The following is a 27768-nucleotide window of genomic DNA, read 5'->3' on the forward strand; positions in this document are numbered from 1 at the left end:
AGAAGAAAACAAAAAAAAAGGGCCTCAGTTCCCCTCTTTTTGCAAAAGAGGTTTTATGCATTTTTTGTTAGGTTGACGCCCAGGCGTTTTATTTTCCTCCGTCGTAAAGGGGTTTTCTCCTCCAATTGGCTCGTCAGTGTGAAAGCAATTGGTTTTGTCTGCATTTCACTTGTAGGGGACCCGGGTTTTGTTTCCGGGGGTTTTCTGGCCTACACGGGGCTGCTTGTGTCCCTGTGGTGTCACTTAACCTGTTCCTTAGTTCCCCGCATTTCTGGGAACTGGCGATTCGATCTGGGGCCCTGCTCAGATTTGGGGTCAGGTTTTCTAGCGAGGTTTCTGTGGTGCCAGTCCCCCTAGTGATGTTGTTTTCATTATTGTCACTTTGCTGGAGTCTCAGAGACAAAGGTATCAGGAGAAGAAGCCAGACGGTAGACACAGACCTTCTGACAGTCAGTCAGCAAATATCCCAGGGCACCTGCTGTGTGCCAGGCTTGATACTGGCACCGGCTGGGGCTGAGGGGCACTCAGGAGCAACCATTACCACGTGCCAGGAGGCACTTGGGCCTGGAGGTCTTGGGCATCAGGCCAAAAGGGCTGGCGTTCGGGTCCTGGCCCTGGGGAGCCCCTCTATGTCTCTGAGGTTCAGTTTCTCCTCTGAGGAATAGAAAAAACTCCAGCTCCTCCCACCAATGGGTGAAGTATGTACACAGCACCTGGTCTATAATAAGTGTGGTAGAGACCACAGAGGGGTCTATGGGGGCTGAGTGGAAAGGCTGGTGCCCCATCTGGGGCGGGGCTGGTCAGGGTGGGCTTCCTGGAGGAGGTGATGGAGGCTGGAGCCCTGGAGGGTGGGTAGGAGCGTGGAGAGAGGGCTGTTCCAGGCAGGAGAGTAGACCAGGGAGGCTGCTGGGAATCATGACGCGCCCCCACCCCCAGGGCGGGCTCTACGAGGCGGTGAATGAGGTCTACAAGACCCTTATCCCCATCCTGGAAGCCCACCGCGACTACAAGAAGCTGGCTGCCGTGCACGGCAAACTGCAGGAGGCGTTCACCAAGATCATGCACCAGGTGGGCCCTGGGTGCCCTCCCAGACCCCAGCCTTGGCCCTCGCTCCCCCCAGGCTCAGCTGACTTTGAACTTCTCTGCCCCACAGAGCTCGGGCTGGGAGGTGAGTCAGCGGCGGCCGCCACCTGCCTCTGGGCCCCCATGACAGCTAGTCCGCAGTGGTCAGCGACCACCAGGGGGCGCTGGAGGAGCACGGCTGCCCGCCGCTGGGGCACGGTGGGCCATGACGCACCCCATTCCTTCCCCCCAGATCCCCTCCCTGCCCCCGATCTGGAGGGCAGCCTGTGACTCACGCAGCGTGGAACTCTCCAGAGTCACCCCTCCCTCGGGCAGGGCCAGCTCGGTCACTGCCTGAAAGGGGGGGCTCCACTCCCTCCCTCTGTCTCTTCCTCTTTGTCTCTCTGTCTCTTTCCCTCCATCTCTCCCTGTCTCTGTCTCTCTCTTGGTCTCCCTCTCTCTCTGTCTCCCCAGCTTCCCCCAGAATCTCTGCTCCCCCTCGCCATTTACTACCCCCCTCTCCCGCCACTCCCCGACTTGGGTCTATTTTTAGGCATCTCCTAGTTTGGGGAGAATTTTCTGGCCAAAGATGGCAGGGACCCAGAGCTGAGGCGGGAGGGCCGGGTGGGGGCCGGGTGGGGCGGGCATGTCCCCTGTCTCCCCGGATCTCTAGTCTCTGCCCGGGGAATGGTTTCCACGGGGCTGCATAACCAGGACCCTGGGGGTTGGGGGCTCTGACCTCTGACCTCTCCCATGACTTGGTCTCTCTGCCCCCCTCCCCAATCTCCCGGTGCCCACCCCACCCTGCCCGGATCTGCCTTGGTGAGTGAACATGGAGGCCCCCTTCCTTTCCGATGGAGGGTAGTGTACCAGCGGGGAGTGGGGGGTTCCCTTCTTCCAAACTTAGAGCTGTGGGGGGAAGAGGATGCCCTAGAATAAGGGAGCCAGAGCCTCTATCCCAGAGCAAGAGACGGCCATGCCTTCCCTCAGCCACTCAAGCATTTATTGAGCACCTGCTGTATACCCAGCCCAGCTGTGAGCGATAGAACCCTAGTCCTAATTTCACACTGAGATCTAGACCCTGAAAAACTGCGTGGACCCGAGAGGAGAATCAGAAACGAGGGGCTTGTGTTAGATGAGAAGAAAGATTTGGGGGAGGGAGGGAGAAGACAGGCTGGGGAGGAAGAGCGAGGCGGTGGGCAGTTGGCCGTCGTCTGGGTCCATGCCCCGATAGTCTCGGGGTCCCCCGCCTGTGCCTGTGTGGTGTCGTTCTCGGGGTCACCCGCCCACGCCCACCTCTTCCGCACGCGGGGCCCGAGGACGCGCGTCTCCGGGGCAGGGGGGCCTCCAGCGGGGCCTCCGGGCAACCACCCCCTTCCCGCAGCCCCAGCGCGTGTTCGGGACGTACTTCCGCGTGGGCTTCTACGGCGCGCGCTTCGGCGACCTGGACGAGCAGGAGTTCGTGTACAAGGAGCCGTCCATCACGAAGCTGGCCGAGATCTCACACCGGCTGGAGGCACGGCCGGCGGGGGCGGGGGCGGGGCGCCCTGGGGCGCGGGGGTGCTGCACCGGGGCGGCCCTGAGTCTGCCTATGTCCCCAGGAGTTCTACACCGAGAGGTTCGGGGAGGACGTGGTCGAGATTGTCAAAGATTCGAACCCCGTGGACAAGACCAAGCTCGACCCCCAGAAGGTGACCAAATCTTACATTCAGGGAGGATCAAGTACTATTTCCTGGGGACCCTCTGATCCTGTTTCTCTGCGAAACTCCAAAGCTTATTTTCCTCGGGGACCCTAAGTCGTATTCCTCAGGGGATTTCCAAACACCCAGATGTGGGGGGACCTGGGAGCCCCAGATCAGGGAGGCCCAGATCCCCTTTCTCCAGGGAAGGGGCCCCGCGGGGAGGCCGGCACGCGCCGGGTGTGTGTGCTGCGGCTGTGGGAGCCTCACACCGAAGCGCGCGCCCCAGGCCTACATCCAGATCACCTACGTGGAACCGCACTTCGACACCTATGAGCTCAAGGACCGCGTGACCTACTTCGACCGCAACTACGGTCTGCGCACCTTCCTGTTCTGCACGCCCTTCACGCCCGACGGGCGCGCGCACGGCGAGCTCCCGGAACAGCACAAGCGGAAGACGCTGCTCAGCACAGCCCACGCCTTCCCCTACATCAAGACGCGCATCCGCGTGTGCCACCGGGAGGAGGTGGGCGGGGGACCTCGTTCCGCGGAGGGAGGCCCGCGTACCCCAGACCCGGGTGGGGAGGCGAGGGGACCCCCACCCTCCACCCTCCAGACCCCGGCCACCGCGTGCCGCCCCCCACCCCCAGACAGTGCTGACGCCCGTGGAGGTGGCCATCGAGGACATGCAGAAGAAGACTCGGGAGCTGGCCTTCGCCACCGAGCAGGACCCGCCCGACGCGAAGATGCTGCAGATGGTGCTCCAGGGCTCCGTGGGGCCCACTGTGAACCAGGCACGGCCGGCGGGGGACGCGGGCTGCCCGGGGCCCCCGGGGGCCACGCAGGCACCCTCACCAGCCCCTCTCACCCCCCAGGGTCCTCTGGAGGTGGCCCAGGTGTTCTTGACAGAGATCCCGGAAGACCCCAAGCTCTTCAGGCATCATAATAAGTTGCGGCTCTGTTTCAAGGACTTCTGCAAAAAGTAGGCCTGACGCCGCATTACAGCCCCGCCCGCCAGCCCCCCGTTACGGGTCTCTGCCGACCTGAGCCCCAGTACAGCCTGTCAGCCTGACCCCTGTTATAGCCCCTCTGTGCGCAGTCTCCATGAGGGGTCCCCCACGTCTCTGATTCCCATCAAGTCCCCTCTACCCATCAGACTCCCCTTAGAGCTCCTGAGCCCACCTCATGGACTCCCCCACCTTCCATCGTGCTTTGTCTCCTGGGTGCTCGCCCCTGAGCATCTCCTGCCATCCGGCCCTCAGGTGTGAGGATGCGCTGCGGAAGAACAAGGCCCTGATTGGGCCGGACCAGAAGGAGTACCACCGCGAGCTGGAACGCAACTATTCCCGCCTGCGCGAGGCTCTGCAGCCTCTGCTCACCCAGCGTCTGCCCCAGCTCCTGGCGCCCACCACGGCCGGCCTCAGGTGCCTGACTGGGCCCCCCACTCTAGAGAGGGGAAGAGGAGGCGGGCAAAGACAAGCCAGGGTGGGGGCTGTTGTCTGTGTGCACGTCAACACGTGCGCTTACGGCTTTACACAAGCATGTGAATACGTGGATGTGTGCGTGCAGGCAGGCTCTGGGCAGCCGTTTTGGGTTCTGGTGGGTCAATTCCCAGACATGGGACTTCATCTCTCTGAGCCTCAGTTTCCACATTTGTAAAATGGGCATGATGCGTATCTCTAGTGGTGGATTCCAAGCAAGAATCTGTGAATCCACAGCTGGATCAGAAGCGATGTGAAAGGAGCAAGAAAGAGCCTAGAATGATCTTTGGAGGAGAAGGAGGAGGGCTGGGGAGCATTGTGGAGTTGGGGGTCCTGTGGCCGTGCTGACCCACCTCATTCCTCCCCCAGGAACTCCTTGAACAGAGCAAGTTTCCGGAAGGCTGACCTCTGAGCCCACAGGGCATGAAGCCCCACCCAGAGGAACCAGCACCCTGGCCTCAGCTGTTGGCCTTCCTGGGGGTCTCCCCCACTGCCCATTCAGCTGTGGGGTGACCACATTGCACACGGGGCTGGGCCCTCTGTCTGTCTGTCTGTCTGTTCCCATCTGTGTGCACTGATGCTTACCTTTTTTAATTTAAAGTGGTTTTTATAAGCAGCCAGTGTGGTGTGGTCCCTGGGGGCTGGGTCACGTGTGCAGCCTGCCCATACACCCTGATTGTCGAGGGACAGACACAGAACCTGTTGGGTGCCCGGGACACAGCAGTGACCACAGCCACACATTCCTGCCCTGTGGGGCTGACATTATAGTGGGGAAGGCCACACACAAATGACTGTGTCACATGCGCACATGGGGAATAATAGTAACATTTATTAGACCCTTGCTGTACTAAATGGCTCCCAGAAAGACACTGCCCCATTTATGGGCTTTTCTGCCGGAGGGACCTCCATTAAGTCCCTGCCTCCCAGTTAGTGAGTCTTGTCAACACCACTGTGAGCTAGGCAGCGTTCTGAACCCCATCTTAGAGATGGGGCAGTTGAAGGCTTGGTGGGGCTGTGACTGGAGCTCAGGTCTGGCTGACCACGGAGCCCAGCCCTGAGCACGGCCTGTGCAGTCTCGCGCTGACCCGGCCCCCTCCCCGCCCCGCGGCGGTCAAGCCACCGTGTCCCGGCCTGCGCTGGGCCGCTTCCAGCCCTGGCCCGGCAGGGGGAGGGGTGACCTCCCGCCGCCGCCCTCCGCGCCCTCCCGGAGCTGGGCCGCGGCCAGCCCCGCCCCCTCCCGTCCCCCGCAGCGGCCCAGCTGCAGCGGGCGGGGGAGGACAGCGGCGGGGGACCCTGCCCCGGGGCCTGGGGGACAGGGGCGAGGCCGGACCCCCCACGCGCGCGCGCGCACACCTGCGGACCAGGTGCGATCGTGTGTCCCCCGTGCATCCCCGCAGCGCGGCGGGCGTGCTGGCGACTGGAGGGGCGTGGTCAGCCGGAGGGCGTGGCCTGCCCGAGGGGCGGGGCGTGGGCGGGGCGAGCGCCGAGGGCCGGGCGGCCGGGCGGCGGCGCGGAGGACGCACGGGCGGCGGGACGCAGGGACGGCGGCGGCCGGAGCGCGCGAGGCGAGTGGAACCCGGGGCGGGATCGGGGTTCGAGGTTCGAGTCCGGGTCGGGGTTCGAGCGTGGGCCCCAACCCCTCCACCCCCCGAGCCCGGGGCGCGACCTCGCCGGCGCCTCCGAGCCTCCAGCGCCACCATCTGTGCCCAGACTTTGCGGACTTTGGCTGTCGCGGTCCCCGCGCCTCTGCCCCCTGCCCAGCTCGGACCCCGTCCCCGCTTCTCTCCCCACTCTGCGCCCCTCCTCTGCCCTCCGCCCCATCTCCGTCCTCCCCTTCCTCCTCTCTGCTGTCCCCGCGCCCTCCTCCGCGGCCCGGCCGAGCCAGGCCCCAGGGGGCGGGAAGGCGGCCGGGCGTCCGGCGGGCTGGGCCTCGGCCTGGCGGCTGGGCCGGCGTGGGGAGCCGCAGCTGTTTGCCATTAGCCGGGACCCCGCAGGCCCCGCCCCCTCCCTGCGCGGGGCGGGGTCGTCCTCCTCACCCCCGGCTTTGGGGCGGGGAGGGGGGCGCGAAGACCCCAGAGACGTCCAGGCCGGGCTGGGATGGGGGCTTTAGGGAGACCCCGCCCGACCCCGCGAGCCTCCTGCCTGTCCCCTCCTGGAGTGTCCTGTCTCCCTTTCTCTCCATCTCTGTCTGTCCTGTCCCGTGTCCTCCTCCCTGTCCCCCAGGGGTCCCCTAGAGGAAGAGGGGCCTCAGACGCATACATTCCCCCACCACACTCCCCTGACCCCCATCTCCTTTCTCCGCCTGGAGTCACCTGCCCACATGGAGGGCGCTCCGATGGCTGGACACCCTCAGACCTCAGTCTCTCTGTCTGGGAAATGGGCAGAGGGATGTGGCATGGGGGTGCGGGTGGCTTGGCCGGCAGATTCCCCCTCTGCCCGGCTTAGGTTCAAATCCAGGCCCAGTCACTTCCCCCTCCAGTGACCCCGGGCAAGTCGCTGTCCATTTCTGCACCTCCAGATTCCCCATCTGTAAAACAGGGTGGCAGCTACCGCTTGGTGGGGTTGTGGTGATGTTTGCTATAGTCATTACTATTACTCGCCCCACCCCTGTGCACCTCCGGGGGCCCCCACAGGCTGTTCCAGTCCTGCTCGCTGCCTCCAGTCTCTCTCAGGTCCCCAGAAAATATATTTGATCACCTCCCCGTTGTGGAGGGGGTGCGCCTCCAGGCAGGCAGCAAACCAAAATTCCTGTCATCGGGGACCGTGTGTTTCAGGCATTGAAAGACAGAGAAGTGAGGACAGAGTCGTGGAGAGACAGAGAGAGAAGTGGAAAGAGGCACAGAGAGAGACGCGGAGAGACGCAGAGAAACGCGGAGAGAGACTGAGCAGGAGACACGCAGAGTGAGAGAGAGGACAAGCTCGGCCGGCCGTGGAGTTCCAGCCCCGCCTTCATGCCCGGCAGGTGCCCCACCTGGCCCATCCTCCCAGGTACCCGCTGCCCTGGCCCCCACAGGCTGGAAAGGGTCCACTGTGATGGTGGGGTGGGCTGGGGCCTCTGCAGCAGGGTGGCTGAAGGTCAGACAGCAGAAAGGACTGGCCGAGCTCAGGCAGAGTATTAGGGACAAAGTCCTGGCCGGACTCCAGGGCTGGGGGCGGGGGTGTGGGGGCTAGTGAGATGCTCTGATTGTCCCTCCCCTTTGCAGCCCCCAGGCGCCCCCTCTTACTTCCTCCCCGCACCCCCATGACTTCCCGGGCCTCCGCCCGGCCTTCTATCTCTGCTGCGCCCCTCAGCCGGACGCGTCCTGGGGGGGCAGGAAGTTCTCGTGTAGCCCGGCAGCGAAACTGTTTATTTTTAGAGAAAATTGTTTCCATAAAGGGGAAAGGCTGTGCTCGCTGCCTCCCCCCAACTTTCCCCAGAGCCCCCCACCCTGCCTGGCCTGACCCGGCTCTGCTTTGGGGTCCCCTACCCCGCGTTTTCTCTCTTTTTGTGCCCCTGGGTCTCTGTCTCCTGGGATCCATGCAGGAAGGCTGTCCCCCATTAGTGCCCCAGCCCCTGCCCACCTCAGCCCCTGTCCGTCCCCGGAGGCTGCTCCTAGCCTGCACCGAGGGGAGGGGTGCAGGAAGGGTGGGGTCTGTCAGGCTTAGGGCCCCCCGGCTCAGGGGGCCTTGTGGAGGCGGGGCCGTGGGAACAGCTGGAGCCTGTCCAGGGGCTGGACAGATGTGCCGGCGGGCCCTGAGGTTTGCTTTCTTTGTTCCAGGCCTCGGGGGCCCCCCACCCCTGCCCACAGCCAGGCTGGGGTGTGCCTCTGAGAGGGTCCCGGACCTGGGGGAGAGAGGGGCCGGGAGGGGGCTCTGTGGAGGGGGGCGGGTATCCACATCCCCTCCCCTCCCCCTGCACACTGGTCCTGACTCCCGGCTCCCTCGCCCCCTCCCCAGGTAAGCCTCAGCCCGTGCTGCAGGCAGTCTGAATCACAGTCCCCAAAGTGACCCTTGAGGAGCGACCGCAGACCGGAGGATGGCCCAGGTCCTGCATGTGCCAGCCCCCTTCCCAGGTCAGGGGTCTCGGGGGAAGAGGGCCCAGCCCTGGGGTTGGAGGTGGGGGGATACGCTCTGTCGACACAGCCCTGCTCTGCGTGGCCTGGGGGAGGGGAGAGGGCTCTGCCCTGGGTCTGGGGGTGGGGGGAGGGATCTGGCCCTACCTGAGGGTGGGACACAGCCCTGCCCCGAGGGCCTCAATGGGGACAACTTAGCTCTGCCCTGGAGGATCTGACGGGGCAGGCAGGGCCCTGTCCTGGGAGGACTGGGGGGTGACAGGGCCTCGCCCTGGGTGGGAGACACAGTTGAGCAGCTGAGCCCCCCGTGGGCTCCCATCCCTTGGGCAAAGAAACCATCAGCCTTCGCCGGAGGAGGGGACAGCAGCGTTCGGAGGCCCTGCGTGTCTCCCCCTCCAGGGACCCCCGGCCCAGCCTCCCCGCCCGCCTTCCCCGCCAAGGAGCCCGACCCGCCCTACTCGGTGGAGACGCCGTACGGCTACCGCCTGGACCTGGACTTCCTCAAGTACGTGGATGACATCGAGAAGGGCCACACGCTGCGCCGGGTGGCCGTGCAGCGCCGGCCCCGCCTCGGCTCGCTGCCCCGCGGGCCCGGCTCCTGGTGGACGTCCACCGAGTCGCTGTGCTCCAATGCCAGCGGGGACAGCCGCCACTCGGCCTACTCGTACTGCGGCCGCGGCTTCTACCCGCAGTACGGCGCCCTGGAGACGCGCGCCGGCTTCAACCCGCGCGTGGAGCGCACGCTGCTGGACGCGCGGCGCCGCCTCGAGGACCAGGCGGCCGCGCCCCCCGGCCTGGGCTCGCTGACGCCCAGCGCGGCCGGCTCCACGGGCTCGCTGGTGGGCGTGGGGCTGCCGCCGCCGACGCCGCGGAGCTCGGGGCTGTCCACGCCGGTGGCGCCCAGCGCCGGGCACCTGGCCCACGTGCGCGAGCAGATGGCGGGCGCGCTGCGGAAGCTGCGGCAGCTGGAGGAGCAGGTGAAGCTGATCCCCGTGCTCCAGGTGAAGCTGTCGGTGCTGCAGGAGGAGAAGCGGCAGCTCACCGTGCAGCTCAAGAGCCAGAAGTTCCTGGGCCACCCCGCGGGGGCGCGGGCCCGCGGCGAGCTCTGCCTGGACCTCCCCGAGGCCCCCGAGGACGCGGCGGCGCTGGGGACGCGGAGCGTGGGCACCTGGGTCCGCGAGCGGGACCTGGGCGTGCCCGACGGCGAGGCGGCGCTGGCCGCCAAGGTGGCCGTGCTGGAGACGCAGCTCAAGAAGGCGCTCCGGGAGCTGCAGGCGGCGCAGGCCCGGCCGCCGCCGGACAGCGCGGGGCGCGTGGACACCGTCCGGGTGGTGGAGGGGCCTCGCGAGGTGGAGGTGGCGGCCAGCACGGCCGCCGGGGCCCCTGCACAGCGCGCCCAGAGTCTGGAGCCCTACGGGGCGGGGCTGCGCGCCCTGGCGACGTCCGCAGGGGCCGAGAGCGCCCCCGTGTTCCGCAGCCGCGAGGTGGTGGAGACGGTGCTCCCGACGCCCGCCGCGCCCGCCGCCAACGTCCACCTGGTGAAGAAGATCAGCATCACCGAGCGCAGCTGCGAGGGGGCTGCAGGTGAGCCATAGCGGGCAGGGGGGGACGGCGGAGGGTCCCTGTTTCCTCCTCCGAGCGCCAGGGTCCAGCCCCAGCCCTGGCCCGCCACCAGGCAGACCACTCCGGCTCTCGGAGCCTTTGTTTCTTCTTCATCCGCAAAAAAGGGACAACTGTGCCGCCGACTCAACGCTGTAGGGACCATGCGGAGAAATTGAGTGTCTGTTAAGTGTGTATCCTCGTGTCTAGCACATTGTAAGTGTCCAGGAAACAGGACGTATTTGGGGGAGGGGTCCCAAGGCTGTTGGTTTGCTGGGCAGAAAACCCTCCCTGTTTATTCATTAAGTGGCAGGAAGCAATCTCAGACCAGTTTAAGCAATGAAAAGGAAATGTGTGGGTCATGTAACTTAGTGACAGCTTCAGGCATAGCCGGATCCAGGTGCTCAAATATCATCAGGACTCTCTCTTTCTCTTTCTGTGCACCCTGGAGGCTTCTCCCTCAGGCAGGCAAAGGTGGCCCCACTGCTCCAGGCATCTGTCCTTGCAACTCAGTAGAAAGAGAACCTCTCAGTCTAAACAGCATCAATAAAAATCCTAGAGGTGGCCCTCATTGGCTGGTATGGGTTGTGTGCCCATCCTTGAGCAAATCACTATGTCTCTCACTGCCCAGCCCTGGATCTTGGGGGTGAAGGAGCCCCACCCGAGTCCTGAGGGAGGAAGGAGTGCTCCCTAAGAAAATGCTGATTCCTCGTGCCAGGAAAGGGGATGTGGGATGTGCAGGATGGCAGCTGCCCCTCCGTGACCGCCCCGAGGCCCCTGGAGAAGCTGCCAGGATGATTCATAATAATGACGACAGCTGTGCTTTATCGAACACCAGCCTGGTGCCGGGAGCCCTGCCAAGGGTTTCGCCCACGGAGGAGCTAACGGGGTGGGCTGTGCAGCCCGGCGACCAGGGTTCAGATTCCGCTTCTTGCTGTGTGACCCTGGGGGAGTGGCTTCACCTCTCTGGGCCTCAGCTTCCGTATCTGAATTGGAATAATAACAGCCCCCACTTCTAGGAGTCTTGTGGATTAGCCCACGCAGTAAGCACTCCTTCAGTGCTCCTGGCAGCTTCTGCTGATAGTTTTCGAGTCAGCTGTTTATAGCTGGGGAAACTGAGGCTCAGGGACAAGCTGCACTTGCCCTGCGTCGCACAACCAGGATCTAAACCCAGGTCGACCTGAACCTGCAGGAGGGCTCGAAGGTGGCGCCCGGGTCCTTGTCCCAACCCCGCATGTCAGGTGGCCAGAGCCCCCCCGGAGGGACCAGAGGGTGTGGGCTGGAGGGTGGGGCCCCAGCTGTTTTCTTCCCGGTTGTTCCGGGCCAGCTGCAGACACCACCCCTCTGTTCTGTGTCCATCCCACTCTGGCCCCCAGCCAGGGGCCCCGCCCGCCCAACCTCGGGATCTCAGAGGCAGCCCCCAGGGCAGCCGGGGCGCCTCCTGCCTGCAGGACCCGCAGACACAGCGATGTCCCCACCCTTTGCAAGCCGCTGCCCCCAGAAGTTCTTCCTTGTGTCTCACTTAACTCCTGCATGCTGCAGCCAGCCCCTATCTCTGCCTTGCTTGAGTGGAACTGGAGTGTGCTCATTCGTTTCAGTGTTTTCTTATTCAGCAACGCTTTATTGAGTGCCTGCGATTTGCCAGACTCTTCTAGGCCCTGGGGACACAGCGGTGAACAAGACAGACACAATCCCCTGCAATAAACAAATAAGAGACCACAATAAATAAGTGGAGAAATGTCATTTCAGAGAATACATGCTTGAAACAAACAAGGGCATGGGGTGGGCGGTGATTGGATGGGGTGGGGGCCCCAGGTAACATTCTGGTTTCCCTGCTTCCTAGCTCTGTGCCCTTGAGCAAGTTAGTTAACTTCTCTGAGCCTCGTTTGCAAATCGGGGGTCGTGACAGCCGGATGTCACCAGATTAACATGAGGCTTAAATGTGTCTGTTTGCGTCAAGTGTTTGACGTGGCTCGACGTGGCACGTAGTAGGTACCCGAGGGTTAGCTGCTGGCTCTTTGAACCAAGATATGGGAAGAAGAGTGTTCCAGGAGGAGGGCACAGCAGGAGCAAAGGCCCTGAGATGAGGAGGGTCTTGGGCGCATCCAAGGTGTGGAACAATGTGGAATAAGATGAGGCCAGAGAAGCGAGGTCCAGGGGAGCCTGAGCGTAGAGTGGGTCCGGCAGGGCTCCTAGACTGGGGAGAAGCATTATGGGAAGGGAAATGAGATGGTACAGGACGTGACGAGTGTTCAGACCATGTATTGGCTTAGGTGGGTCAGCTCCATGTGTAGGTCAGGGAGGGCTCCCTGGGGGAGGAGGCAAGGAGGAGCCCAACCTCTCTGCCATCTCAGATTCGCTCACTGCGCCTGAAGGGCAGGGAGGGTGGGAGGCAGCTCTCCCCTCAGGCTGGCAAGGGTGGGTGGGCTGCTAGAGGACTGGGGACCCCACAATGTCACATCCCGCCCACCTGGCTAAGGCCCCCCCAGAGAGATCAGCGGGAGAAGGGGCGGCTGGGCACGTGCACCCGTGGGATCTCTCCAAGGCTTTGAGATTCCCTCTGCCCTTGTTGGAAACGTATTCCTGTGAAAGCAATTTATATCCTTAGTGGAAGGTTTGGAAAGTGCAGAAGAATCTAGAACAAAAAATAAAACCGCTATAAACCCACCACCGCCCAGACGCAGCTGCTGTCAACACTTCTGCTTCTTTCCTTCTGAATTTTGTAAGGCAGAAAATCACATGTGTTTTTCAAGCCTGGCAACACAGAGCTGCAGGAATTTATCGTTTGGCTCTATTTTATTTTTAAAAGCATTCAGGCAGCCCTTATTGTGGGCCAGGGCGTTTTCTGATGCTCTTTTCATGTTTAATTTCCTGGAGCAAATCTCCAGTGGCCCTGTGAGGTTGGTGGTGTTTTTATTCCCAATTTACAGATGGGGAAACTGAGGCACGGGGAGGTTAAGGGATTTGCTCATGGTTCCTGAAGCCAGGATTTAAACTCTTTGATTTCATATTATCCTAGGGGCATTTCTTCATGTTATTAACAATTCTCGGGACCCGCCGTTTACTATTTAACAGCCACGTCGTTCTTTACTGTCAAGGGTGCCACACAGCTGTCCTTCCTTGGGAACCCCTCCTGTCCTCCAATCTGTTTTTTCAGGGCAGGCTTCTGGAAGGGCATTTTTTGAGGATGTTGAGGACTGTCCCCAAATTGCTTTACAGCCCTCGTGGGCTCAACGCCCTTCCCGCAGTGGGTGGCTGAGTGATTTAAGTTTTTAAAAATTCCTTTTGGACTTAAGGAGCCCGAACCTGAGTTAATCTAATTCTTCAGCTCGTGGCAACCATCCGCACTGGTCTGTGCATGGAACCTTCTTTATTCTTTTGTGCCTTCATCTTTCACCTTCAATGCTGAGGGTCGGTAAATATTTTTAGCTTTGTGAGCCGTACAATCTCTGTTGCAATGACTCGATTCTGCTCAGTTTTTTTTTTTTTCCAGCTTTTTTGGGGTATACTTAATAGACAGAAAGTTGCACGTTTTTAATATATACATTTTGTTGAGTTTGATCTCTCCATTCTGCGTTGGTAGCGTGAAAACAGACATAAACAATATATAAATGAATGAACGTGTGTGTGCCAATAAAACTTTATGTGTCGACACTGAAATTTCACTTTCAGGTAATTTTCACGTGTGCCAGATAAAATGATCGTTTTAATTTTTTTTCCCAACGATTTAAAAATGTAACAACTGTGCCCACAAGCTGTGGTTTCCCAACCTCTGCTCTATGCGATTCACACACCCCCACCCCATTTAATATCATTCCTTGCAATCCACCTTCCAGAAGCTTCTTTAGCTATTCGGGTGTCCTTGAAAAATATGCCTTGTCTGTGTTTAATTTCCTAAAATGGTATTGTGCTTTAGAAAGAAAAAAAATCTTGTTCTGTCTCTTATTTTTTCCTCTCTACATACTGTTTTTGAACTCCCCACTCTGATGTTCATAAATCTGCTTCGTCACTTTTAATGACTGTGTAGATTTCTGCCCTGGGTATGTGCTACACTCTTATCTCATCCCCCCTCGGTGGGCACCTGGGTTACTTCCAACTCCTGGCTGCCATGAGCAGTGCTAGGGCCATCCTCACATGTCCCGTCCCGTGGGGCTGCTGGGTCACAGAGAATGCACAACTTTACTCCAGATTTTGTCTGATCCTCTCTGCAGAAGTTCTCCCTGTCCACACTCCCACCAGCCACGCTTGAGTCGGAGGTGCCCATTTCCCCACAGCCCACCAACACGTAGTTTTATGTATCTTTCTAATTTTTTGCCCATCTGACCATGGGGCAAAGTGGTATCTCCTTGTTGTTTTAATTTGCATCTCTTCAATTTCTGGTGAGGATGGGCATCACCATATGTGTTTAATACGATTCCTCCCTGAATCACTTATTTATAGACTTTGTCCATTTTTCTTTGGGCAGAAGTTTCTAGCATATTCCAGAATAGGGGCTGGCAACCTACAGCCTGTGGGCCAAATCCAGCCCACTGCCTATTTTTATATGGCCCACAAGCTAAGGATGGTTTTTACATGTTTAAATGGTTGAACAATATGAAAAGAAGAATAACGTTGTGCAACATGAGCAAAATTATATGAAATTCAGACTTATTAGAACGCAGCCATGCCCATTCATTTGCATACTGCCTACGGCTGCTTTTGCACTGTTGATGACTGAGACCTTTTGGCTCACCAAGCCAAAAATATTTACTATCTGGCCCTTTACAGAAAAAGTTTGTTGACTCCTGTTCTAGAAGATAATCCCTTACCCATTTTTGGCATCGGGAGTACAGTCATGTGCCACATAACGATGTTTCTGCCAATGATGGACCACATATGTGAAGGTGGTCCCATAAGATTAGTTCCATAGGGGCCAGCCCGGTGGCGTAGTGGTTAAGTTCACACACTCCACTTCGGCAGCCCAGGGTTCGCAGGTTCAGATCCCAGGCTCGGACCTACGCACTGCTCATCAAGCCAAGCTGTGGCAGTGTCCCATATAAAGTAGAGGATGATGGCCACGAATGTTAGCCCAGGGCCAATCTTCCTCAGCAAAAAAAAATTAGTACCATGTAGCCTAGGTGTGTAGTAGGCTATACCATTTGGGTTTGTGTAAGTGCACTCTATGATGTTTGCACAATGACAAAATTGCATAATGATGCCTTTCTCGCTAAGCGATGCATGACTACCTTCTCCCAGTTTGTGTTCTTATATCAATTAACTTTGTCTATGAGATTTTTTTTTTAATCAAACAGAAGTCTTCGTGTTGGATGTAGTTAAACCCATCATATTTCTCTTTTTTTTAATTTTTAATTTTTTTCCAGTTTTCTTGAGGCATAATTGACATATAACATTGTATTCATTTAAGGTGTACAAATTAATTATTTGATAGTTGTATATATTGCAAAATGATCACCACGAAAAGTTTAGTTAATATCCATCACCTCACAGAGTTATAATTTTTTTTCTTACGATGAGAACTGAAAATCCACTCTCTTAGCAACTTTCAAATGTACAGGACAGTGTTATTAACTGTAGTCACCACGTTGGACATTCCGTCCCCAGAACTTGATGTGATAGCTGGAAGCTGGTACCTTTTGACCCCTTCACCATTTCCCCACCTCCTGCCTCTGGCGACCACCAACCTGTTCTCTCTCTGAGTTCAGTTTCTTTAGATTCCACATATAAGTGAGATTATACAGTATTTTTCATATATGGTTTGTGCTTTGAGAAATTTTTAAAGGACTCTTTCCCCTCCCTGAGGCCCCTGATATTTGGCCCTGTCTTCTTCCTGTAGCTCCGTCTTCATCTTGATCCTTCGGGGTTTAGTTTGTGTGTAAGGTGTGAGGTAGGGATCTGGCCTGAGTTTTCTTGGGTAGAGAAGCTGCTTTTCCCAACCCGACACCAGAGAGCCCAGCTTTTACCACTGATGTGTGGAAACCCCTCTGTCTCACCCCAGTCCCCGGAGATGGGGCCTGTGCTGGGCTCTCTCTCCTTCCTTCCTTCCCTCGGCCCATTTCTTCCGACTACAATACCCCACTGTTTGGATTGTTGTGGCTTTGGAATATGTTCTATTCTCTCTCTCTTGTAGACCGGGCTCCCCATCTCTGCCCTTTCTTGTAAAATGGTCTTAGCTGTTCATGGACTTTATTTCTTGCATATGAATTTCGGTATCACGTTGCCTCTTCCCCCACGGGAATAATAATAATAAACATGATCCGTATTGTTATTGTTATTTTAGTGTTGCAGTGTCGACCTTGAACTCCTCAGGCTGGTAGGAGCCATCCAAGCTTGTGGAAGGCAGAGCCTGCTTTTCCCTTGGGGCAGAAGGGGCCTCATGCTGTTCCGTGTTATTGTTTTTTTTTCACTTTTTTTAGATTGTTTTTGTAATTGTAATTTTTAAAATACGTCTAACATAAAATTTATCATCCTAACCATTTTTAAGTGTTCAGCGGCATTAAGTACACTCACATTGTTGTGCAGCCATCTCCAGAACTTTCTCATCTTCCCAAACTGGAACTCTGTCTCCATTAAACACTAACTCTGCATCCCCCTCCCCTAGCCCTCGGCCCCCACCATCCTACTTCCTGTCTCTATGAATGTGACTGCTCTGGGGACCTCCTATGAGTGGAATCACACAGTATGTGTCCTTCTGTGACTGGCCCCTTTCACTCAGCATAATGTTACTGCCCCAAACTTGTTGACGCTGCCGGGTGTTTAAATCAGAAGCCCTGAGTCTGGGGTGACAGTGAGATCGTGAGCTGGCCTGTCCACCTCCTGACACATCCACTTGGCCACACAGGGGTTTTGTTTGATGTGAATTTATTGACAAGGTTTAAAAAAAAAAAAATCAGGAGATTCACATCAAAACCCGGCGTGTGCTCTTGATTCCCTGGATGGTGCTGGAAGCGGCCTGGGCGGGCCACGCCCTGGGCTGGGCTGCTGTCACTCACCCTCATGACAAAGCGTCTGTGCGTTCTGCCTGTGCTGAGCTCATACTCCCGTTCCTAACCAGAGTCGAGTGTCGCCCTCGGACTTGAGGAAGTAGTTACTGTGTCTGTCAAGAAAAGTTTCAACTGTTCAAGGGCATTAAAATGAATTGGTCTGCAGAGCCCGTGGCCAGTGGCAGGATGGGACGTCCTGGGGAAGTGGTGGCACGGAAGCCACACGTGGCCTGGGGGGACCCGAGCAGGTTCCAAGACACGGCAGCCACTCAGAGTGGCCACTGGGACTTGTGTTTCTGGCTCCAGGCTGGTGACCCGGGGCTGGATCCCCAACCCCACTCCCAGCTGGGCAGCGGGTACCCTGACAAAGTCATCTTCGGCCTCAGACCAACCTGGGTGTGTGTTTTCTTTTTAATTGTGGTAAAATATACATAACATGAAACTTACCATCTTAACCGTTTTTGAGTGTCCGGTTCAGTGGCATTAAGTACCCTCACATTGTTGTGCAACCATCACCCCCATCCCTCTCCAGCACTTTCGTCTTCCCAAACTTAAACTGCTGGAGTACGGTTTTTCATTTTCCAAAAGCCCTGATTGTTTATTTTTCCTGATGATTAAAGTAACACCTACTTAATGTTAAGTAAAGAAGAAGAAAAGGAAGCTGGATACGAAATGATATCCCCAACACAACCCTGCTTTTGTAAAAAAAAAAAAAAAGTAATATTAAGTCTTATCAAAATAACGTTTACAATTCTCTGGAATTAGCAAATGCGCCTGGAGCGTTCTTGATGTGCAGGCGTTGTTCTAAACCCTCTCCCCCAGTTACTGTCTTTACTCTGCACGACTTGCCAGGAAGTAGGAAATGTTATTCACCCGAGGCACAGAGAGGTTAAGTGACTTGCCTGAGGTCACACAGCTCTCTCATCTGGGGAGATCTGAGTCCCTATGGTGACCACCACTCAGTATGGTGTCGTGGGGGGGGGGTCACAGGCCAGGATTGTGGGTCACAGGGTCCTCCCTGCCCCTGACCAGCTGTGGGACAGGCAACAAACTGAGGTTGGAATCAGTTTCTGCTGCTCGCTCACTCGCTGGGTGACCTCAGCAGCCCCCTGTGCCTCAGTTTCCTCGTCTGTAATAATCCCATTTCCTCGTGGGCTGGGAAGATTTGATGAAGTCATGCAAGACTTAACCCCCGGCCCCCAGGAGCCGGGTATTAATAGTTACCCACGGTGAGTGGCCTTTCCTGCCCCTCCAGGTGTCCCACAGCCTCCTGCAGAGTCGTCGTCCTCACCCGCGGGGTCCACGGCGGCCTCCCTGGCACAGCCCGAGGAGAAGGCAGGCCAGGGCCCCGCCAGCGCCGCCGCCGACAGGGAGCCCTCCAGGCCAGCAGCCTCGTGCGCGTCGGAGGAGGCCGAGGGCGCGGGTGAGCGGGGGTGGCTGCCGAGAGGGACGAGAGGGACGGGCAGGGGTCTGGCCCTGGAGGCTCTGACGACGCCACCCCTCCCCCAGGCGGGCCCCAGGCGGGCGTGCGCTCCATCATGAAGCGGAAGGAGGAGCCCGCGGACCCCGCGGCCCACCAGAGGAGCCTCCAGTTCGTGGGGGTCAACGGCGGGTGAGAGGACCCCCCCACGCTCCCTGCCCTTAGCCTCCACCCTCCTGTCCGTTCCCTGGGTCCTTCGCGCCCAAGAACGTACCGAGGACCCTGGTCTGGATCCTCCCTTTGATTCGTACATGTCACCAAAGCGCAATCGACAGAGGAGGAAACTGAGGCACAACGAGGCCAAGGGCCTTGCTGGAGCTCACACGGTGAGCAGGAGTCGGCCCGGTGGTCCAGCTCCAGAGTCTGTGCTGTAACCACTGCACCACACTACCCCGCGGAAGGTGCCGGAGCTCCCGGTCCACTGGAGCCCCCGGCACTGATGGGCGGTTCTGACACAGTGGGGTTGGAGCAGTGATGGGGGACGCTCGGGCAGTGCGGGGCCTCGAGGAGGCCCTGATGCCCCCAGGGAGGTCCCTGAGGGAGGGGACTCGTGCTGCCGGCAGGTAGGAGCTAGCAAGGTGGAGAGCGGGGTGGAGGCCCTCCTGGGGGAGGCGCAGCCTGGATAAAGGCTGGGAGCTGGAGGAAGCAGAGAGACACAGCCGAGCCGTGGGGAGCGCTGGTCGGGGAGAGCTTGGGGCCTTGAATGCCGGGCCCAGAAGCTGAGACTTTACCCAGGGGTGGCAGGAAGCATCAGAGGGTCCTACTCGCAGTGGGGCCAGTGTCTGCATCAGCACAGCCCGTGTAAGGAGATGGCGTGAGAGGTACCAAAGGGCTAGGAGGGAAAAGCAGTGTCCGCCGTCCCTGCCTCCCCACATGATCACAGTCACAGCTGGTGTTTATTGAGCGCTTACTGTATACCGGGTACCGTTAGCCACAGCCCTGTGAGGTCGAGACTGCCGTGATCCCCGTTTATCAGATGAGGAAACTGAGGCCCAGAGACGTCAAGGAGTCAGAGCCCCGCGCCCCTCCCCCCACGTCCCGGCCCACCCGCAGCATCCCCCGCCCTGCCCGTCCCCCTCCCCAGGTACGAGTCCTCGTCCGAGGACTCCAGCACTGCGGAGAACTTCTCGGACAATGAGAGCACAGAGGGCGAGGCCCCAGAGCCGGCGGGGAGGGCGCCGAGTGTGGCCGGAGCCCCCCAGCTCAGGCCCGAGGGGACGGCGGGAGCCAAGACCGGCCCGGAGGAGCGCCAGCCGTCTCGGGAGCCTCAGCACGTGCCCGCAGCCGATGGGGCGTCAGGGGCCAGTGCGGAGGAGGAGATCCGGTCAGTTTTCTGGGTGGGAGGAACTCAGGCAGGGCTGGGAGGCAACCCCCACCTCAGACCCCACCGTTCACTCCCTCTGAGGGACCCTCCCGTCAGTCATGCACACTTTAGTCTGAATTAGGGAGGAAGCACTTGCTCCCTCTGGGCCTCTGAAGGTCTGGAGGCTTTGATAAAGGCCTGAGAAGGGCAATTGGGCTTAGGACAAACTTGGCGTTTGTGCTAAGCCACCCACCTTCTTTGGGACATTTGCCCCACCTGCCTATGCTGTCTATGTCTCCTTTTGTTCCCTGATGATAAATCTGCCCTTGGGAAGATTTTCCATCTGCCACTGGCCACTTGGAATAAACTTCAGCCTGTGTCCACTTTCTCTTGGGGTCTGTGTGTCCCCATGTCTGCCCCTTGGGGTGCAGTGTAAAATCGTGTCCCTGGCGAAGGGGGATCTGAGATTCCACCCCTCAGGTCAGCCCTGGCAGGACCCGGTGAGTGTGTGGTGGGGAGCGTTGAGGCCCTCCTGGAGCACACCAGCTGGATGTGGGGGGCACCCAGGAGGCTGAGGGGGTGCTCGCCAGGTAGACTGCCCCTCGTCTGTCCCCGCAGGTTGGAGCTAAGCCCTGACCTCATCTCGGCCTGCCTGGCCCTGGAGAAGTACCTGGACAACCCCAACGCACTCACGGAGCGGGAGCTGGTGCGCGGGGCCAGGGCCTGGGCCCTCCTTCCCCTGCACCCCCACCCTGGCTTCCCCGCCTCCAGTGTCTCCAGTGCCTGCCTCCAGGGCACCCCGCGTCCGCGCCGGGAGCTGGGGGTGCCTGAGTCACGCGTGTTGGAGAGGGGCCCGCCAGCCCACCCACCTGGTCTTGGGTTCTGTTCCTTCGGGGCTTGAGGGAAGGGGGCTGCCACAGTGCCCTTTGCGGGGTCCACACTTGCCTCTGAGGATCGTTTCCGGATGGAGATGCTCACGCCTGTCTTGGGAGCGTGTCTGGGGTGGCCGTGTCTACACCTCCCTTTGGAGTCCAGTCCGGGATGGGGATCCTACACTTCTGACTCATCGGGGTGGGGGGGCCCATGCTTCTCCTTCCAGGCTCTGGCTCGGTCGGGGGTGGGTCCTGGGGCCGCCGCCGCCCTCACGCCCCCCTCCTCCCGACCCTTCCAGAAAGTGGCCTACACCACCGTGCTCCAGGAGTGGCTGCGCCTGGCCTGCCGGAGCGACGCCCACCCCGAGCTGGTGCGGCGCCACCTCGTCACCTTCCGGGCCATGTCGGTGCGGCTGCTCGACTACGTGGTCAACATCGCCGACAGCAACGGCAACACGGCGCTGCACTACTCCGTGTCGCACGCCAACTTCCCCGTGGTGCGCCAGCTGCTCGACAGCGGTGAGCCGCAGCGCCGCCCCGGGCTGGGGTCTGAGGGGGAGGCGCTGCCCCCCATCTGATGGGGCAGACGCTGATCTCCCGGTCTGATGGGGCGGACGCCGATCTCCCAGTCTGATGGGGGAGATGCGGCCCTCCCTGTCTGGTGAGGGAGATACAAGCCCTATCTGCAGCCCCAGGGTACTGGAAAAGGCAGACATGGTCTTCTGGAAGTCACAGGGACCTTCCCCCACCCTCAGGGTTACACCCCTGTATAAGGAAGGCCCCACCTCTGTAGCCCTCCTCTCAGAGGACGTGCCTCCAGTCTGGGACGCGGAGAGAAGATGTGGCCCTCAATTTGGCAGGCAGAAACTAGCCCTTCCTAGTCTGATGGGGGAGACACGGCCCGCAGTCTGATGGGGGAGGCACGGCCCGCAGTCTGATGGGGGAGGCACGGCCCGCAGTCTGATGGGGGAGACACGGCCCGCAGTCTGATGGGGGAGGCACGGCCCATCTGAAGAGCGATTGGCTCTTCCAGGTTAATGGGGGAGACAGCTCCTGCTCTCAGCCCTGAACGTGGGTGCCAGGGTCAGGGGCCCCCGTCTGGTGGAGGAGGCCCAGTGTCCACTTGGAGGAGCCCCTTGTCTACTGAGGGCACCATGGAGATGGGGACCCCGGGGGCAGCCTGAGAAGAGGGAGAAAGTAGGCCGCCCCGAGACGGATGGAGGAGGCGCGACGCCCAGGGCTCGTCATGACAGAGTGGAACACGGCCTCCAGTCTGACGGCGGAGACGCGGCCCGGTCCTCGGGGCCCCGCCCCCGGCCTCCAGGCGGGCCCGGCCGGCATCGGCGGGGTGTGAGGGCTCATGTCCTCCTTGCCCCCCAGGCGTCTGCCAGGTGGACAAGCAGAACCGGGCCGGCTACAGCCCCGTCATGCTCACGGCCCTGGCCACCCTGAAGACCCAGGAGGACCTCGAGACCGTCCTGCAGCTCTTCAGGCTCGGGGACGTCAACGCCAAAGCCAGCCAGGTACGCTGCAGACGTCCCCACTGCACAGACGAGGAGACCGAGGCCCCGAGAAGCAGAGTCATTTCCCAGGTCAAACTGGGGGGGGGCGGGGTTTGACCCCAGGGGTCAGCCCTGGAGCCCCGTTCTTAGGACCCGCCTGCTAGGCTGCCTCTGATGGAAACGGGGCGGGGGTGTGGGAGGACGTGGGGGCCTCCGCCTTCCTTCGTCCCGTCCCGCATCCTGCGTGGTGGCTCACTGAGGGGCAGCAGGGTGCCGGGGGCTCACGTGGTGGACGAGCAGGCACGGTCCCCACCTCCCGAGGCTCGCCAGCCAGCCAGGCGTCTCAGGCAGCACGCAGGGGCGGGGCGGTCTGGGACTCGGGGGCTGCGGGAAGCCACCAGGGGCGTCTGAGGGCAGTGGCGGGGCCTGCTCCCTGGTTTGAAATCTCCCTTCGGCTGCATATTGAGGAGCAGAAGCTGGGAGACGGTGGGGGCGACCGAAGCGTGGAGGGTGTCCGGGCATAAGAGCAGCCAGGACTCCAAGGGGACAGCAAGGAGGGGCAGGATTTGCAACAGCCTAAAAGCAGAGGAAGAAAAGCAGGGGCCAGCCTGGTGGCGTAGCGGTTAAGTTCACACACTCCGCTTTGGTGGCCCGGGGTTCGCAGGTTGGGATCCCGGGTGAGGACCTACACACCGCTCATCAAGCCATGCTGAGGCAGCCACCCACATACAAAATAGAGGCAGATGGGCACAGATGTTAGCTCAGGGCCAATCTTCCTCAGCAGAAAAAAAAGGGGGGGGCGCGCCATGACGGCACATAACAGGAGCAGACCCTGCTTGCTGTTTTATCAATTTCATTTTTCTTTAATTAAAAACAGTTTTTAGTGGTTTCCTTTTTTTTAATTGAGGTGAAATTCACATAACGTAAGATTAACCCTTTTAAAGCATACAATTCAGGGGTATTTAGTACATTCGCAATATTGTGCAACCGCCAGCGCTATCTACTTCCAGCACATTCCCATCACCCCAAAAGGAAACCCGGCCCCCGTTAGCAGGCACTCCCCGTTCTCCCCTCTCTGCCCGGCGCCTGGCAGCCACCAGTCTGCTCTCTGTCTCGACGGGTTTGCCTATTCTGGACATTTCATATAAACAGAATCGTATATGTGGGCTTTTGTGTCTGGCTTCTGTCACCGAGCATAATGTATTTCAAGTTCGTCCGTGCCGCATTTCTTTTTAAGGCTGAACAGTATTCTGTAGTGTGTGTATACTATAATTTGTTTATCCGTTCGTTCACTGATGAACATTGATTTAATTTTTATTTTAACTGATGTACAGAAAAGTATACACATCTTAGCTCCATAAATTTTTACTTCTTTACCCCTGCGAGTTAGGAACCTCCTTTACGTGGCCGTGGGGCTGGGGAGGCAAGCAGCTCTCCCTGAGGAGGAGACATTTAAGCTGAGACCTGCAGCAAGTGCAAAGGTCCAGTGGTAGGGAGGATGGTTTGAGATCCAGAAGGAGGCCAGCAAGTAGGGTGCTGTTAGCATCAGGGTACTCGGGAACCACGGAAGGTTCTGGAGCAGGGGTGTCACCTGCGTGGTCCATAACCGTGTTCCTTGCTCTGCCCAGGCAGGGCAGACAGCCCTGATGCTGGCGGTCAGCCACGGGCGCGTGGACGTGGTCAAGGCCCTGCTGGCCTGCGAGGCGGATGTCAATGTGCAAGACGACGACGGCTCCACGGCCCTCATGTGCGCCTGCGAGCAGGGCCACAAGGAGATCACGGGGCTGCTGCTGGCCGTGCCCAGCTGCGACATCGCGCTCACTGACCGCGTGAGTCCCCACCCAGGCGCACCCGGGGAGGGCGGGAGCACAGCGCTGGGCGTCGCCATAGCAACGGCTGCTTTGCAGGACGGGAGCACGGCTCTGATGGTGGCCTTGGACGCGGGGCACAGTGACGTCGCGTCCATGCTGTACTCCCGCATGAACATCAAGTGCTCAGTGAGTCCCCGGGCAGGGCAGGGGCGGGGGTTCTGGGGGGGCGGAGGTTTACGAAGAGCTGATGGCGTGTGGCACCCACGCCAAGTTAGAAACACACAAGCAAATCAGTGTTTCACAGCCATCAGATGGTCAGTGCTGGGAAGACATATAAAACAGGGTAAGAGGGACAGCAACCTTGGAAAGAGGTGACATTTGAGCTGCCACCTGAGGAAGAGAGGGAGCGAGAGTGTGGCTCTCTGTGCAGCAAGAACAGCCAGTGCAAAGGCCCTGAGGCAGGAGCACGCCTGGTGTGTCTGAGGAGCATCTTGGAGCCCAGTGGGAGGAAGAGAGGGCAGGGAGGTGACACCGCAGATCACACAGGGCCTTGGGGGCCCCAATGAGGACTCGGGCTTCTACTCAAGCCTGTCAGTGTGTTGAAGGCCTCGAGAAGCCTCACTGTAAGGAAACCTCACCTAACCGTGTCTTACCCAGCCTTTCTATCTGACCACGGAAATCTGGGGTTTTTAAAAATCACGCCTGTTAGCAAAACACTCTCTGGAAGCATCACGGGAGGATGATACTGATACTTGGTGTGCGCTAAGTGCCTGATGGAGGAGACGGGCACTCCTCATAGGTCCCCCAAACGATACCCTTGTCTGATGGAGGAGACCATCCCTTCCAGTCTGATGGAGGAGGCCATGCCCTCCAGTCCCATGGACTATATTAAGTGCCTCCCAGGCATGGTTTCTTAAACCCTCCACCATAGCCCGATTCGGTTGCATACAGAACTGTTATTATTGCCATTTTTCAGCTGGGGAAGCTGCAGTTTAGAGAGGTTCCCTCCCTGGTTCCAGGTCTCACATCCAGGAAGGGTGGAGGTCCGGGGTCCATCTGACTCCAGACCTCGGGCAGGAGCCTCGCTGCCCCCTTCTCACCCCCACCTGGCACTTGCCCCGGCACCCTGAGGCATGTCTGAGGCCGGGTTCAAGGGTGGCCTGGTGGGTGTCGACCACAGAAGCTCCCCAGACGGTCCAGGAGAGAGAAGGTCGCTGAGACCATAAGCCATCAGTCTCCCACCTGGCTTCCAGGTTCTTCCTGGGGCTCTGAGTTTTTCCGGCTTCACTCCCCAGGGTGTCAGGACACCTCGGCCTCAGTTGTGCTTAGGGGATCAGCTTTGGGCCTCAGTTTCCTCAACTGGAAGATGGGGGCGATGGGGTCAGGTGATGGCCTCCTGTCTGATCTGTGGTCCTGCGGGACGAACCCCAACCCTCCAGCATTGTCCACCTGGCCCACTGCCATCGCCTCTGTCCTGGTCCCCTGACCCCCACCCTCTCTGCCCCCTCCCATCTGTTCTCTCCCCAGCAGCCAGAGGTCACTGTGAACACCCGAGTCAGGGCACATCCCTCCTCTGCTCACAGCCCTCCATGGTTCCCACCCTATTTGGAGAAAAAGCCACCAAAGCCCGCCAAGCCCTGCACAGTCACCCTCACCTTCCCTCACTCTCCTTCCCCTCCCCTCGCTCACTCTGCTCCTGCCTCGGGGCCTTTGCACTTGCTGTGTCCTCTGCCTGGCATGCCCTGCCCCCTCAGCTGGCCCCTTGGCATCCTTCAGCTCAGACATCACCCTCCCTGCCCACTCGCTCTCCACTTTCATCCCCTTCCAGCCGTCACCCCCGAGGAAGATCCTCTCCCGCGTTCCTTTGTGTGCTTCTCCCCCTCAGTGTCGCCTCCTTGAGGCCCAGGGACGAGGCCTCTTGTTCACTCCCGGCGGCCACTGGGCCAGCCAACAAAGTCGGCGCCTCGCGGGCCTTGGAAAGGATGCCAAATGAGGAATTGTGCTTCTTGTTTCAGTTCGCCCCGATGTCAGATGACGAGAGTCTTGCATCTTCCTCCGCAGAAGAGTAGCCGCGAGGGGCCAGGCGCCTCCTGCGGGCCTGCCGGCCCCAGAGCAAACCGTCCCTCCCCTGGGCCCTCGTCCTCGTCTCCTCCCCGCCAGCCCCCACCCGTACCCACCAAGGCCCCATCTCAAGGGCAAGTGGGTTTTTCTGCTTCCCAGGGGACCCCCGCAGCGACACGACTCCAGCCTCCAGCGGGTTCTTCCCAGCACCCCGTTCAGAGCAGCCGCAGCACCAACAGACGCTGACTTCTTACAGAAATGGGCGCCAGGGGCTGATGCTGGGGGGTGGGTTTATGAGGAACATCGAGAACAATCAACTGGCAATTACGGATGGAGGAGGATGAGACGGAAAAATATCGGATTTTGGGATCATCGTCGGGGGAGGGGAGGAAAATCCTACTACTTGTTGCCAAATTTGAAAGTCACTGGAATCGCCTACTTTCATTTTAATCCTGAATGTCACCATGCATGGGTCACGTCTGGAGTGGCTGTACGCCCCCCTCGCCCCCCACATTTAATTGTCTGGTATATAATAGTGTTTTGTCCGCTCCCCCCGCCGACGGCTCTCTTGGGAGACTTTTCTTGTGGTCTCGTCACAGAATAGATTCTGGCCTGGTCACCCGGGGCAGGAAGCCCACTCGTTTCTTCTGCCTTCTTGCTGCCACTGTCACCCCCATTCCGGTGGGGGGGCTCAGGACCCAGCAGCCGAGATGTGCATTTCGCCTCGAGAAATGAACCAGAATCTGTCCCCTCCGCGCATGGAGGCCCTGGCCCCTGTTAATTTTCCTAGAAAATCCTTCAGGGCTGGAGATGCAGGAAGTGAATCCGGTTCCCAGAGCGGCTGCTGAGTCCCCGGGCTTGGAATCCTGGTGACGGGCCGTCCTCGTCCTCCCCAGACTCCAGAATCGCTCTCCTCCCAGAAAACAAGGCCTGTGCTTGTTGGCAAAGCCGAGGGCGAGCTCCGAAGGCCCCATGTGTGCACGATTAAAAGTTGGCTGCTCCCCGAGGACAAACTTAAAGAGACAGGCCTTTGCCGAAAACCAAACAAGGGCCAGCTGGGCTTCGTAACAACCTCCAGGCTTTCCGGAGCCGCCTGGAACGGAGCCTGCTGGAGAGCGGGCTCGCCAGACACGCAGTTTCCTGCCGTCCTCCTGGGTGCCCAGAATCTCAGCATAGTTTCTCTCCTGTTCCTTCCTTCTGTGAACCAAAAAAAAGGGGTTGGGTTCTGAGCCTCAGAAAGTGCCTTGGGTCAGGGGAGTAAGATCCACAGCAAATAGGTGTCCTGCCCTCTCTGGTCCAGCGCTCAGCTCAGCCGCCAGGGTGGAAGCCAGACCCAGCTGGACAGACTGAGTCCTCAGAGCTTATGTGTCCATTCAATAAAGCAGGGTGCTGGCGTCCATCCTAGAAAAGTAGGTTTCTCAGCTCCATGGAGTCTGGCTTGCTTTGATTTTCATTGAAGGGATTTACCTAAGACGAGAGAGCTTGGATGTTCAAAGGAGACACCCTAGATTGTGTGTGCGTGTCAACTGGAGAGAAAGCCAAAACCAAGCTGATTGACCACTGGTGTCTGATGGAAGGCCACGGTACAAGAGTTGTGTGCCTGGGTGTCCAGCCCCGGAGTCAGCGGGTGCGTTTATTTGAAGCTTCTAGAAGTTTCTAGAAGAATCCCTGCATTCCCTTCTCCCTCGGGCCCACTGGGCTTGGCATGGTGGGCTACAGGGGGTCCTGCCTTTGTCCCAGTTCTCTTCTCACATGTATCCATGACCTTTAACCTCACTCTGACCATGGTACGTCCATAAATACAGTATTACACTTAAATGAAGTATTCCTTTTTGTAATCGTTTTTAGAAGGTAAAGGAATTTAATAAAGCTACCTTATGATAAGC

At 59.1% G+C, this 27768-nt stretch overlaps 2 protein-coding genes across 9 annotated transcripts in view; both read left to right on the forward strand.

The window, feature by feature from the left end:
• DOCK6 (dedicator of cytokinesis 6) overlaps positions 1-4838 on the forward strand; it is a 41089-nt gene extending 36251 nt beyond the window's left edge. For 3 of the 6 annotated variants that reach the window (XM_087425435.1, XM_087425437.1, XM_087425439.1), the window contains 9 exons: positions 937-1068; positions 1154-1168; positions 2447-2578; positions 2664-2753; positions 3031-3267; positions 3392-3535; positions 3617-3723; positions 4004-4165; positions 4592-4838. In XM_087425435.1, the coding sequence (XP_087281561.1) occupies positions 937-1068; positions 1154-1168; positions 2447-2578; positions 2664-2753; positions 3031-3267; positions 3392-3535; positions 3617-3723; positions 4004-4165; positions 4592-4634 (1062 nt within the window). In that variant the 3' untranslated portion in view covers positions 4635-4838. The remainder of the gene's footprint in view (positions 1-936; positions 1069-1153; positions 1169-2446; positions 2579-2663; positions 2754-3030; positions 3268-3391; positions 3536-3616; positions 3724-4003; positions 4166-4591) is intronic. The other 3 variants (XM_087425436.1, XM_087425438.1, XM_087425440.1) reach the window with 1 other exon arrangement.
• An 896-nt stretch (positions 4839-5734) lies between these two features.
• Positions 5735-27768, forward strand: KANK2 (KN motif and ankyrin repeat domains 2). 3 transcript variants are annotated; one of them, XM_087425441.1, is made up of 13 exons: positions 5735-5787; positions 6997-7210; positions 8159-8274; positions 8674-9858; positions 18109-18276; positions 18363-18465; positions 19418-19657; positions 20255-20342; positions 20808-21027; positions 21889-22031; positions 23639-23839; positions 23918-24007; positions 25837-27768. In XM_087425441.1, exons 3-13 carry the CDS (start codon positions 8238-8240, stop codon positions 25888-25890), a joined length of 2529 nt encoding a protein of 842 aa, XP_087281567.1. In that variant the 5' UTR covers positions 5735-5787; positions 6997-7210; positions 8159-8237; the 3' UTR covers positions 25891-27768. The 3 variants fall into 3 exon arrangements, with proteins under 3 accessions (XP_087281567.1, XP_087281568.1, XP_004442700.2); XM_087425442.1 differs by having other exon boundaries at positions 5757-5821; XM_004442643.3 differs by lacking the exon at positions 5735-5787 and having other exon boundaries at positions 5850-7210.

This window comes from Ceratotherium simum, chromosome 39 (genome assembly GCF_057802395.1).
Source record: "Ceratotherium simum simum isolate JZ-2026a chromosome 39, ASM5780239v1, whole genome shotgun sequence".
Lineage (NCBI taxonomy): Eukaryota > Metazoa > Chordata > Mammalia > Perissodactyla > Rhinocerotidae > Ceratotherium > Ceratotherium simum.

Excerpts from the sequence above, each read along its gene's own strand:
- KANK2 (XM_087425441.1), top strand. The coding sequence starts at position 8,238 with ATGGCCCAGGTCCTGCATGTGCCAGCCCCCTTCCCAG. Across the intron at positions 18,466-19,417 it reads TTCGTGGGGGTCAACGGCGG|GTACGAGTCCTCGTCCGAGG; the intron begins GTGAGAGGACCC and ends CCCCCTCCCCAG. Across the intron at positions 22,032-23,638 it reads TCAACGCCAAAGCCAGCCAG|GCAGGGCAGACAGCCCTGAT; the intron begins GTACGCTGCAGA and ends TGCTCTGCCCAG.